The sequence below is a fragment of the Schistocerca serialis genome, chromosome 2 (genome assembly GCF_023864345.2).
Source record: "Schistocerca serialis cubense isolate TAMUIC-IGC-003099 chromosome 2, iqSchSeri2.2, whole genome shotgun sequence".
In the NCBI taxonomy this organism is placed as follows: Eukaryota; Metazoa; Arthropoda; class Insecta; order Orthoptera; family Acrididae; genus Schistocerca; species Schistocerca serialis.
Genome location: NC_064639.1, coordinates 849932091 through 849945528, shown reverse-complemented (window position 1 = coordinate 849945528; position 13438 = coordinate 849932091). Strand labels below are relative to the sequence as shown.

General features: G+C 37.2%; 1 protein-coding gene across 1 annotated transcript in view; it reads left to right on the top strand.

The window, feature by feature from the left end:
• The window catches only part of LOC126458133 (uncharacterized), a 52677-nt gene extending 43522 nt beyond the window's left edge, over positions 1-9155 (top strand). Inside the window, exon 5 of the mRNA XM_050094976.1 lies at positions 8990-9155. Within this exon, the coding sequence (XP_049950933.1) occupies positions 8990-9050 (61 nt within the window). The 3' untranslated portion in view covers positions 9051-9155. The remainder of the gene's footprint in view (positions 1-8989) is intronic.
• Positions 9156-13438: the final 4283 nt, after the last annotated feature.

The window sequence follows — 13438 nt, the reverse complement described above, 5'->3', positions numbered from 1 at the left end:
GGCTTCCATTCAGTTGCACACTGCATGATTTTTGCCTTCTGTTGCCACTATCCAGAAGATGCACCTGCCTTCTGCCATCTTGTCATGGCTGCATTTTCTTGTTACCAACCCCCTGCTCTTGTAACATTTCTGCCCTTGCCAAGAATCTAATATAATTCTTGTAATTGCCACATGACATTGCAATCAACTCCCTTTGTATATAGGACAGTAACATATGCTCTATGCGCACTCCAGCCATCCCTGCATCAATATACATCATCTTCTTCCACCAGTACTCGCAGTGTAGTGTTTCCTTTCTCGGGGTTCTGCCGTGAAAATACAAAAAATAGAAAATCTGATTGGGTTTGGAATTTTGATGGAATAAGTTACAGATAAGGCGGACTTCATATTACTGATTGAGATAGTGCTGTAATTTGACCGTGAATGGCAGACTGGGTTGGCAACACTACAAAAAGCGACTGTAAGGAAATAACATCAGAAATAAGTTGAAATTTACCTTATAATTCTGTCAGAAACGTAGTATTTATTATAATATAGTCTTCGTGGCTGCGTCTGGAATATTTCCTAATTTTCTTGTAGGATGACCTGTTTACATTGTTTGCTGGTCCTCTTGTTCGTCATCTGATGAAAATTTCTTGAAGTTGTCACTTTCACTGTCAGGATTAATTTATAAATTTGGCGATAACCATTGCGAATCACTACTGAAATAACTTCGCTTCATATATAGTTTTAATTTCCTCATTGTTTAACACAGCCCCAAAAATTACACGTCTTGAACGTATGAAGACAAGAGAGTAATTAATTAGTTGGTAAAAACAAGCACCTATGCAAAAGTAAAAAAAAAAAAAAAAAAAAATCAAAATTACTTATAAAAATCTGTCGCTGGCCCAGCGCTCTTCTGCATGCGCGATCGTAAATCATATCTTTGCACTGGCGGAAACTTTGTCATGAAACTCTTTCAAAGTTTTCACATGTATTTGTGGTATCATTTGTCCAGTGAACTGTGTATCGTTTCAAGTGGCCTACTATGAAAGAGAGTTGTTTCTTTGCCAACCAAGATATGGACAGCATGTCTGTAAATTCCTGTATGAATAATTGTGACTGCACATTACGTTCAGGACCAAATAATTAAATTTGAAACACAAAATAAAGGTTGCTTCTGCTGAGGTAACAGGTGAGTGCTGTACAACGTTTCTACACAACTTCAAAATTTCTTGGTCTATTGTCAACATCTTGATCAAATGCAAGCACCTCCTTCTGAAATGACTAATGCACTTTTCGCTCAGTGTCCAGAGTACAGTTCATCTTTGTTCCACGTTTGCTAAAATTATGTGCTAATTGTGCATGATAGTGTGAATTACATTACTCAGTTCTTTACCCACAGCCACCTCATGTGCAACTTGTCTTAGCTCTACTTGCTCCCTGAAAGTGCAATAGACGACTTTGATGACCTCCAACTGTTTTATGATCCGTAGCTCAGCGTCTTTTGCAGGTGTTTCACAGCTTTTGCGTACAGTACTGTGTTCTGAGTCTACCTTTCAAACAACATTTTTCAACTATACATTAACAAGTTTGTCCAATTGTACTTAACACTGAGCAAACTGCGTTTCAGTGTTTTGCAGTACTTCTAATTTCAACTTTGTAATTTCGTTCAACACATGAGTTCAGACATTCTCTAGTTTGCAATTTACTTTAGCAATTACAGTCTTTACACTAGAATTTTGATTGGTATTATTCTTTTATAATTTGGACTTTATGTTAATCAGTGTCTCTATCAGTGACAATAAGAAAACGTTTTGCTCTTCAGGCTTAATATCTGGATACAGTTGCGAGTACCATAGGACCAGTAGGAACTGAATCGCTCAGCTCAAGTAAAACTGATTTAATTTTCACATGTTCTACCGAAACAAGACTAGGAGATTCTACCACCGATTCATCTCCATACTGTATTCGTGCCAAGCACATATCCGGATAAAAGCTTTCATACTACTCGGTCCTTGCTTAATTCTGTCCGTGTCAATAATACCCTTTACTTCACTCTGTGAAGTGGAATCTGTTGGGTCCTTAAGCCTAGCAGCCATTCTGTTCTGAAGTGTAACAAGAATGCCCATCAGTTGGAAAATAACTTGAGAGCACAGATTATAACACAGTTTAATGTTGTACAGATCTTGCTTTGTTAACAAGTCTATTCTTGAATGAGATTTTCACTCTGCAGCGGAGTGCGTGCTGATATGAAACTTCCTGGCAGATTAAAACTGTGTGCCAGACCGAGACTCAAACTCGGGATCTGTACAACATTGAACAGTGTTATAATCTGTGCTCTGCCTCCATCAGTCACCAGAATAATGGAAGCAGCGTCGAGGCTTGAGTACAAGAAGTAAACTCAAATGATAGTCCTTGTTCCTGTTTTACAAACCATAATACACCATAAGAGAACTGCACCCACAGTTACAAAGTTGAGATTTTGTGTAATGAATACTGCTCAAAGTGAAATATTGAAGAAGTATAGATATGATTGTGTATGTATTGAAGGAATGCATAGGCTTAACAACTAGGGTTTTGAGCTCATACATTACTAGTATTAGATGACTTGAGACAAAAATTCCCATGTGCCTTTCTCGTTTCTAACAGGAGCGACCCTCAAGTGTTGTCCACATTTTTTCACTATATAAAACTGGAGACTGGGAAGATTTCCCCTAAAGTCTTTATGGCAGACATAGCAGAGTCCTTCTACAATGCCTGGAAATCTACAATGGACATTCCAAAAATGAGGCTGTATTGCACATAGTACATGAACAGAGCATGGAGGAAGAACATGAACAGTAGTGTCACAGGCCAAGGAAAAGCAGATGTTTACAAGATTATCAGAACTTTGTTAGAAGGAAGAAATACTGCTGCATTTAATAAGATGCTTTCTGCTGCTCTCAACAGGATAAAGAGTGACAAAGAAATGTCAGAGTTCGCAGTTTACTTCCAGGAGAACTATGCTAATAATGTAGAATGTTGGGCTTGCTGCCACGAACTGCATGCAGGAATAAATACAAACATGCATATAGAGAGGATGCACCACACTGTTGAATACATATATCTCCATGGAAAGAATGTGAAACATCTGGATAAAGCAATAATCACTCTGTCATTCATTAAGGCAAAACTTTATGACAGGCTCATTGCGCTTACAAAATGACAACTGACAAGCAAGATAAAGGAAATTCATTGTTCAGCTGCGAAGAAGGAGATGATGATTTTAAAAGGAAGAACATGGATGGAAGGTAGCATTCGCATCAAATAAGAGTAGAGTATATTTTGTACAAGAAAGTGATGCTCAGTGTCAATATAAATTGATATGTAATAAATGCAATACATGCATACACAGGTATTCCTGCCCATGTTTGGACTCCAACATCAAACGGAACCTGTGCAAACATATTCACTGTGTATATAAACTTCAGCTACATGAGCAACCTGTTGCAGACTCTCCTGACAAAGATGATCTGATTGTACACAGTGAGGACACCCGCACTGCAAATGAGCATCATGCAATATTAGCCCAAGTAAGTGCATTGCGAACATCCAACAGCTCCTTATCATTGTCACATAATTGCTGCTCAGTTACTTCAGTTTATTAACGGCATAACTACACCACAGGAGATTAATATCATCAAGAAGCACACAGTGTTTTAATGGCAACATTGGCTGCAGTGCACAATGAAAGCGAGCGAGCGCACGCCAACCTTCCAAGTAAAAAATGTGTCCCTGAAGAAAAACATTATTCCACAAGGAAGAATGTTTTCCACCAAGAAGAAGAAAGTGTCACATTGGATTCCTCTTGCAAAACCAGAAGCAAGTGAAGCACAGTCAGTCACTCTTTCTCTACTCCAAGAAAGACTGATAGTGAGTGATGCCACAGAAGGTGAACAAATACAAGGGAATTTTTTTGTAATTGCAAAAATAATGAAAAGTGCATTTGTATGTAAAATATGATTTCCAACTTCTCAGTAGTGTGTTGTGTGTTGTTTCTCTCATTACCAGCATATTTATTTACAGTTTTCTTTATTTATGTGCCACAATTACTTAAATAGTTATAGTGTCAATAGATAAATATTAAGGTTACCATTACAATGTGCTAACATAAGTCGTAAAATAACTAGTTACCACTGAGTTAATTGAATATTCAGTGACTTAATTATTCCTTGCCATTTCATAAGATAATGCAGTGGGATGAATTGAAGGGGTATTCAGAAGAAAGTGATAACCTAAAAGAGCACATTTTGAGCTGCTGTGTATTATATGTTCAATTAAATTCCAAGTCAGGAACTGAATTACAATAAAGCAAAACAAATTGTGAGCTCTGCTTGTACATGGGAAAAAGTGTTACGACGTTTTGCGCTTAAGTGAAGCACATGTTCTGGTGACACCTCGGCTAATGCTTGCTTCCTGATATTTTGGCACCCGTCATTAGCATTCGGAGTGATGCCGCCAATTACCTTCCTGTCACTAAGGTCAAGTTGAACCATTTGTGTTCTTGGTTAGTGATCATGAGGGCTATATTTTGCATTGTGGAGTTGGGCCCTTTTGGATACTTGTATCATCAGTAAACATGACTTTTTTGATCTGTCATTAATTGTAATTGGTACTCATTAGTGCATATCAAGAAAATGAGTGGCCCAAGTACCGAGCCCTGGGGCCCCCAGTCTGAATTTATTTTTATACCTGCCTCCATTGGCCCTCTTTGTTTTCTGTTGTGTAAGTAAGATTCTAACCAGGTCAAAGGTTTGTTTTGATGCCATAATGTGGAAGCTTTTTGACCAGTGTGATATGATCTGCACAGTTGAATGCATTAGAAAGCTCATGAAAGGTACCCATTGGATACCTTCTGAAATTTAGTTCCTTATAATTTCATCTGCTAAATATAGCCCTTTCTCTGTGGAGAATCCCTAATGGGAGCCAAACCATTTAGGTGTCTCTCAGACATTTTGTATAGTGTGCTTATAAACCCTATCATGCTCTACCCTCTCAAATACCTTTCAGAATACTGGCAGCAGAAAGATGGGCCGATAGTTGGATACTACATTCCTCACTTCACACTTTACTTTTGTGGATTGGCTTCAATATCACATGTTTTAGTCTATCCGGAAATACATCAGTTTCCATTGACTAGTTGCATAAATAGCACAATATGTGACTGATCCCACTTGATACACCATCATATCCAATTTCATTAGGAGTTCTGCTTTTGAAATGAAATGCTACATTTGGTGCGATTTGCACATGATTAAGTACGGTAGCTGTATGGCTTCTGTGAGAGATCTTTCATTATGGTTCCCTGTTTTTTCAGCTATAGTGAGAAAAAAAACACTGAAATCTGAGGCTGCAACTTTAGGACTATTTTTGTCTGTACCGTTACCAGACCAGAGGAGTGTGACCCCCCCCCCCCCCCCCCTCCCACTACCACCACCACTACCACTGCTCTACTCTGCTGCAGCTTGCTGTATGTCCTTGAATAGCCACATACATGCCATTTTCAGTTGACACTATGGTTTGGTCAGGTGAACATCACACTTTTGTAATAAAGCGTTTATTCAAAAAATGGTGGATCACCAATAACTACTCAACGGGCCTTCTGCATTCGCTTCACAACTGGTTGAGGGGACCCTGTTCCCAATAAGAAAATCATTTATTTCTGGGTTTCAAATTTTCTTGATACAGATTCTGCATTGAAACGTAAATCCCAAGGTTGATGACAGAGTGCTACAGACGAAGAAAATGTTCTGCAGTGAGAGGTTCAGGTCAACAACATTGTTGATGTTATGCAACAAAGCATGTGTTAGCATTATGATATTCTGATCAAAGTGTGGGAAGAATCTTGCATCGAGATTTGAAAATGGATCCCGACAAGTGTGTGTCGGTTCAAGAATTGAGTGGAAGAGATTACAAAGTCCGTATAACATGCTTCTGAACATTCACCAAGAAGATGTGATTTTTTCAGATGAGGTACATTTTCGTCTGTCAGGTGAAGTAAACAAACAAAATTGCAGGTACTGGCCCAAAAACAACCTCCAAGAACTCAGTCAGCAACCACTCCATTTTTTTAAGAAAATGTTGAGAGAGTTACTGTGAGCAGCAGTTGGCACTGTGCTATGCTCAGTGAGTTCCTACAGCAAAAATTAGTTGAACTGTTTAGTGACCTTGAGAATGTGTGGTTGTAACGAGATGGCATTACGGTCCACATAGCATGTCAGTTGTAGCATTAGTAAGGGAAATGTTTCCTGGACAAGTCATTTCTTTGGATGGTTATATTGGTTGGCCACTAGATTGATCAGACCTGACACCCTGTAACTTTTTTCTGTGGGGGCAATCTCAAGTGCAAGGTGTACTAACATTGCCCTCAAGCTTTGGAAGCCCTCAAGAAAATGAAGCCACAGTGGAGCAGCCATATAAGTGACATATTGTTTGAAACGCATTAATACTGTGCATTCTTAAATGGCATTATGTGTGTTCTTAGCTAATAAAAATAAAAATGTTACCTACTTGGTTTCATTTTTCTTAGCTTTCCTAATAAGGGAGTTCTTTCTGCCACACCCTGTAGTTCATATTTGTCTCAGGTTTTATGTTGTTTCGTATAGTTTTTACTTGATTATTTGACTTGCTAATTTTCTGTGCATAATGCATGTGTTTGGCCTTACTTATGACACACTATAATTTTGCTGTATTTCTTGTAATGTAATTTCACTGCTGGTTTTGTACTTGTCCTCTGTTTTGTATACAGATCCCTCTTTTCAGCGCATAATATTTTAATGCTAGTTCCTAACAATTCTTTCCTATCACTACCAGTTGGTCTGATTTTAAGTCCGCAGCTCGTAGTTGTGCGGTAGCGTTCTCGCTTCCCGGACCCAGGTTCGATTCCCGGCGGGGTCAGGGATTTTCTCTGCCTCGTGATGACTGGGTATTGTGTGATGTCCTTAGGTTAGTTAGGTTTAAGTAGTTCTAGGGGACTGATGACCATAGAAGTTAAGTCCCATAGTGCTCAGAGCCATTTGAACCATCTGATTTTAATCTGTGTATGAGGGAAGCAGACTTCAAAATATTTGAGAAATACTTTCAGAAATGAAATGGATTTTTCATTATTTGTGTCTGCCTGGTGTACTTCCTCTCATTGTTCATGGTGTTAACATTGTCTAAACAGGCTAGTAGATTGAATATTTGGCTGAATAACTCTGCGGAAGGGAGTAATTGTTCCAAAAGTTGTGAAGTTACTTCACTTTTAAATGTGTGTATTGCCAGTACCAAAATTTTTCTCCTAAAGGTAAGTGGTTGCCAGCTATTCTATCTATATTTTGGATAAGTATGGAAAACAACATTGTTTATTTACATGAAGCCTGCAAGTGATTTAAGCAGTACGGTTCAAGAAGCACGAGGCAGATGACGTGTTTTGGCAGCGATTTGATGTGTTTCTAGAATTATCATAACTTTGTGTGAAACCATTTAAAATTCAGTTTAGAATTCAATGTTTCAATATTATACGAATGAAATTCACACTGATGTAAAAAAAAAAAAAAAAAAAAGAAAAAGAAAAAAAAAATTGCAACACAAAAAACTAATTAATATGGATTAATGAAATTTCGGGAATGTATTTGTCTAGATAACATATTCAAGTGATTAACATTGCAAGATCACTGGTTAACGAAAGTGTGAGATAAGCCGTTGCAAATGTGAAATGCAGGTACATTCATAACTGGTGAAACCACCAGAATGTTGAATGCAAGCATGGCAGATGTGCATGCATTGTGTTGTACAGGTGCCACATATCAGTTTGTGGGATGGAGTTCCATGCCTTTTGCACTTGGTCAGTCAACACAGGAACAGTTAATGCTGTTTGTGGAATATGCTGGAGACGTCATCTGACAATGTCCCGTATCTGCTTGATTGGAGACAGACATGGTGATAAAGCAAGCCAAGGCAACATGTCGACACTGTGTAGAGCATGTTTACAAATTTGCAGTCAGGGTGTGCTGGATAACTACGAGAGTGCTCCTGCTATCGTATGAAATCACACCCCAAACCATAACACCAAGCGTAGGTCCAGTGTGTCTTGCATGGAGACAGGTTGGTTGCTGGCCCTCAATTGGCCTCCTCCTAACCAACACACAAACATCACTGGTACCAAGACTGAACCAGCTTTCATCAGAATACACAAAAGACCTCCACCTTACTGTTCAGTGAGCTCTTGATTGATATCACTGAAGTCACAAATAGCGGTGGTTTGGAGTCAGTGGAATAAACACTGCAGGGCATCTGACACGGGGCTGTACTTGAAGTAACTGATTTTTAACAGCTCACTGTGGCACTGTGGTGCCAACTGACGTTCAAATTGCTGCTGTCAGTGCAGTATGACTTACCAGAGCCGTACGCTGAACATGGTGGTCTTCCCTCTTGGTAGTGCCACGTGGCCGTATCGATCCCAATCTTCTTGTGACTATACATTCTTGTGACCGGTGCTGCCAGTAATCATGTACAGTGGCTACATTCTGACCATGTCTTTCTGCAGTATTGCAGAAGGAACATCCGGCTTCTCGTAGCTCTGTTCATGACCTCATTCAAATTCAGTGAGTTGTTGATAATGGTGTCTTCATTGCCTTAAAGGCATTCTTGACTAATGTCAGCTCACCATGCCCAATCTCAAAGGTAACTAAATGCTCATGACCATTACAGTGTGTATTTAAAACAAACCTGATTACATCCTCATAGTGGCACTATTAGCGCCACTCTTGTTCTAGTGGCAAAAAATTTGAATCGACATCATCTTTCAGATGTAGAAACATGCCTACCATCTTTTGTTTCTCTTGCAAAACTCCTTCTTGCTGTTGCAATTTTTTCCCATCAGTGTATAGAGATTTCAATTAAACAGTCATTTTTAAAAATTACTTCTAATGTATTTTTGATATTTATTATGCTTTTACATTATTAATTTTCGACGTCCTATTTCCAGTGATCCTGACAAAGCAGTATTTGTACCCTTCAAGAAAGTTGTAATGGCTTGGAGTATCTAAACAAAGAGTAATGTATCAATTTACTTATTGTTGAAGAAGCTATTTTTGTTGATTTTTTGTTTGGCATGATAGAAGGAGTGAACTCGCGCACACACACTCACACACACACACACACACACACACACACACTCTTTACACTGCACACAACCAGCACACATTTGTATATATAAAGAAAACTGCTTACTCTAGACTTGCAACGGCTTGATATCTTATATTAGTTACGAATGCTGTATGAACTTGTTTTGAATACTAGTGTACCGATGGTATTATTTTTTGAAAGAAAGAACGAAATAGACACCGTTGATTCATTTAACAAACCAGTGCATGACTCTTAAACTCCTGTTCATGATATCTGGTGCCTGATTATCGTAATTTGTGGTAAATGTCATGACATTCCATGTTAAATATTATGAATCACAACATTATGGTTAACTTGATGCTGCAGATAGTTCTGTCTATATCCAAAATTTGATGCACTGCAATTGTTAGTAAAATAAATGCATACTTTATGCGTTTCCATTGCTTGAAGACGTCAAAAGTGAAGTGAGCACATTTGTAAATTGTTAAGAGGGTTTCCCATGTGTTGCTGTAACTACAATAACATAGTGCTGAGTCTTTCTGCCTGTTGTATTTGTCAAAACAGAGAATATGTATTCTGGTCATTTGCACATTTTCTGCCTCAGCCGTTGGTAATTGTTTGAAAACTAAATATTTGATTGTTGTCAGCTAGTAAATATGTAGCACATGTGACATTTTTCATGTAATAATTTTGCTCAGAAGTGAAGACCTTAGTGTCAGTGAGGCAGTAGTATGAATATTAATTTACTGTAGTTGGTAATGTGTCTTTCTTATCTCAGCTGAGAATTTTGATGCACTGTATGTGGCTTTTTTTTTCAAGCTTGGATAAGTATTTAGCACGTTAAGTCTTATAAAATTAAAACAGAAGCAACAAAGTGCCAAAATGTCAACGTTAACACCAATTGAGCCAAACTACAGATATTGTATTTATATAAACTATTGTTCCAATGTTTTGAGTGGTCTAAACCACTTGTGTCATAGTTTTAAATTCTAAGTTTCACATGTAAAATAGTATTTCTTTAGCCTTGCAATTTATATGTTTTACATGTCCAAGCACAGGTAATTATTAGACTGCTTGAAGATCTGTTGTGATTTCACATATTGTAAGTTGACAGTTTTTTTTCATGCAGTACTACTTAAAATATCATGTAAAAATTACAATTGAAAGACATGACATTAATTAGCATTAATTTGTTTGTCTGGAACACTATACATCTGTCCTCTCTTTTGGAGGAAGAACATGGAGTTTGCTTCCATGTTTTATTTGGAGGCAGTTTCTCGTATATTTTGTGATATTTCTCTTTATATTTCATAATGTAGGTTTATACCTCTTTTTTTCTCTCTTACTTTTGTGACTAGAGATTGTGATTATTACATAATGCAAGCATAGCTGTTAGTTTATTTAGATACTTTGTGATAGCGCCATTTCAATTATCTTTTCATTATTCCATATTTAAATGTGTGGCTGTGTATTGTGTCAGCATGGTGTGATGTTTAAATGTGGTGCAGTAGCAAATTTCTAGGGAATTTTTAAGCTGTTAGGCTTTCCATGCCATTGACTGGACACTGCAAACATAACTTTTTTTACTGGAAGCTAACTTTCCTTCTAGATTTTAAAAATTCTGACCCAGCCTCATAAATTTGCGTCAGTGGGCAGTGAGGATGAAACGTGTTGGGCACTCGAAACATCAACTGACAGTGAATACTGTGTCATCCTTACTTTTGGAGAAAATGCTTTGCCCTGTTAGGGTTGCTGCAATTATGTGTAAAATACCTATTCTATCCCTGCAGTGTAGGTAATTGTTAGCATTTGTGAGTGGCCTTAAAATGCATATTGTCAGATTGTTCTTGGTAATAAGATATCCTATGGTAGTACAAATGAGAGAAAACCCATAATGGTTTCTTTCATCCCACAAGTTATTTTAATTTAGTTTATGTGCACTTTTAATTCAGAAGTGTGTATGATTGTTTTATTGTAAGAGTGTTAAAAAAATAGTATAAGAAGTGAGAAGTATTGACTTCAGTGGCTATTGTTAGTTTCAATACAAATGTTAATACCAGAGTCATTTACTAGCAGTTGTGGGCCACTGGTCTACTAGGATGTGCCAGTATTGGCCACTAAAAGCAAATAATTACCATCAATAAAACAGGTCCAACTCCCTCCTCTCCACACTCATCAACCTGGCATGAGATGAGTCGTATAAATGCCCTTCTCAGACACAGTCATGAACCCAGAACAATTGTACTGAAACACTTTCCACAACAACTTACCTTATTCATTTTTGTGAGGATTGCTGGTGTTTCTTTTGCACAATGAACTTATTTTTGGTAATATTTCGAGAAGACTACTATGAAAAAAGAAATAATGTTGTCTTACGTATGACAGACTGAGATAAAAACAGGTGATTTTAATTATAATTAGAGCTTCGAGTCAGCTGCTTAATTATTTTGAAAGTCTCATAATCAGGGAACATAGTCTCCCAGTCACTGTTTACTGACACCCTGAATAATATCTTGTTTTTAATATATGAAATCAATATAGTCGATAGATTTTTGCAACCCTTTACTGATAGACCAAAGCAGTGCTTTGGCAAAGACAAACAAGAGAAAGAAGATACTGAACAAGAGAAATGGAAGAGACAGGAAGATGTAAGGATAAATATAAATAACAAACTCAAACTGCAGGAGGTCAATGTAAATTGCAATTTAGTGCCTCACAATTGTCAATTTAGGTTTTTGTATGTACTTCCCTCTTCTTATACTACATTCCTTTATTGATCTTTACAAGTTTGCAGAAGTTATGCCATCATTTGTAACTGCTTCTAATGGCATCCTGTCATTAATGCTGCTGCTGGAGGCAAAATAATTCAGTGACCTATATTTTCTTCTTCTTCTTCTCCTCCTCCTCCTCCCCCTCCTCCTCCTCCTCCTCCTCCTCCTCCTCCTCCTTCTCCTCCTCCTCCTCCTCCTCCTCTGTGTTATTTTGTATTTTGTTTTCTATCTGCCCATTGTACTTGCTATTCTTATTAATAATGAAAAGCAGTCTTGAGCATAATAGAAAAAGGACATCATAAAAGAATACATACATTCACTCAAAGTGGTAGATAATTAAATGTGATGTAGTTATTGCCCTGTGAAAAATCTTCATTTTTTTCTTGATTCTTAGATATAGAATAGTAGTAAACTATAAAATGTGGACATTTCTGTCTGTTTCCATGTTTTATCATGTACATCCCATGTAGCATCCATAAATGGAATTATTAGGGAGTGAGGAGATGAGACTGAACATAATAGCTTGTTGAGTACAGATGTAGATTTTTTGGTTAGGCACTCTTCCATCTGTGTATCAAAGAATGTTCTAACTATGTTGCTGTTTTTCTTTTCTCATCTAGAATTAATTATGAGTGGTTGCTGTCATAATTTTTGTTTGTTGTTACTGTACTGGGATTTCTACTATCATAATAAGTAATAGATATATAGAACAGGTGTAAAACCAATAATTCACTGAACAGAATAATGACACAAAAGACTGAGAGATTAATTTTTACTCTCATAAATAGTGCAACCTGTTGAGACTGAATAGATGTGTTTGTACATTTTCAGGGGTATTTTATAATATTCTAACTAAAATGAGAATAATCGCTGGCATAGAGCTTCTTAATACTAAACCAGGAACACTGAAAGGAAGGTAGAGAGATCTTCATTTGTGCTTTATATTTGGAAATGAACTGCGAGGAGCACTGAGCCCCAGGCAGCTTTAAACATTTTAGAAGGATCAGGTTCTCTGTTATTAAACAGAATAAGTCACCCTTGAAGCTATTTCTTTCTGGATAGATCTAACACCCTGCTTATTGAATCTGATACTGTGGTGTCAACCTATTCTAGAGAATTGTGTAAAATATTTATCAGTCAAGTCTCCTATACATAAATTGATTTTTATGATTTCAAGACTATTAAAATAGGCAGTAAATTTTGTATCAGTGTCTACAAATACTTTGTAGAAGATTATAATTTCATTATTTCTATAGTATCGATGTCCATTTCTTTGTTGTTCATCTGTAGTTTCTTGTTTGTTTATAATTCTTCAGTTGCTTCACTTGTTTACGAAAATGTCACAAGCAAGTACCTCTCGTGTAGTTGCCACCTCTCCAACTGAATATAAAAATTTGAACTCAGTGTTTCACATCCTATATATGCAGATGAATATCTGCCATTTTCATTTCTGCATTATTGATCAAAGTGGTAGGCCACTGTGTGTGGGGTTATGGATATGGATCAAGTGAAAGCAAAAATTAAATGAGAGTGCAGAT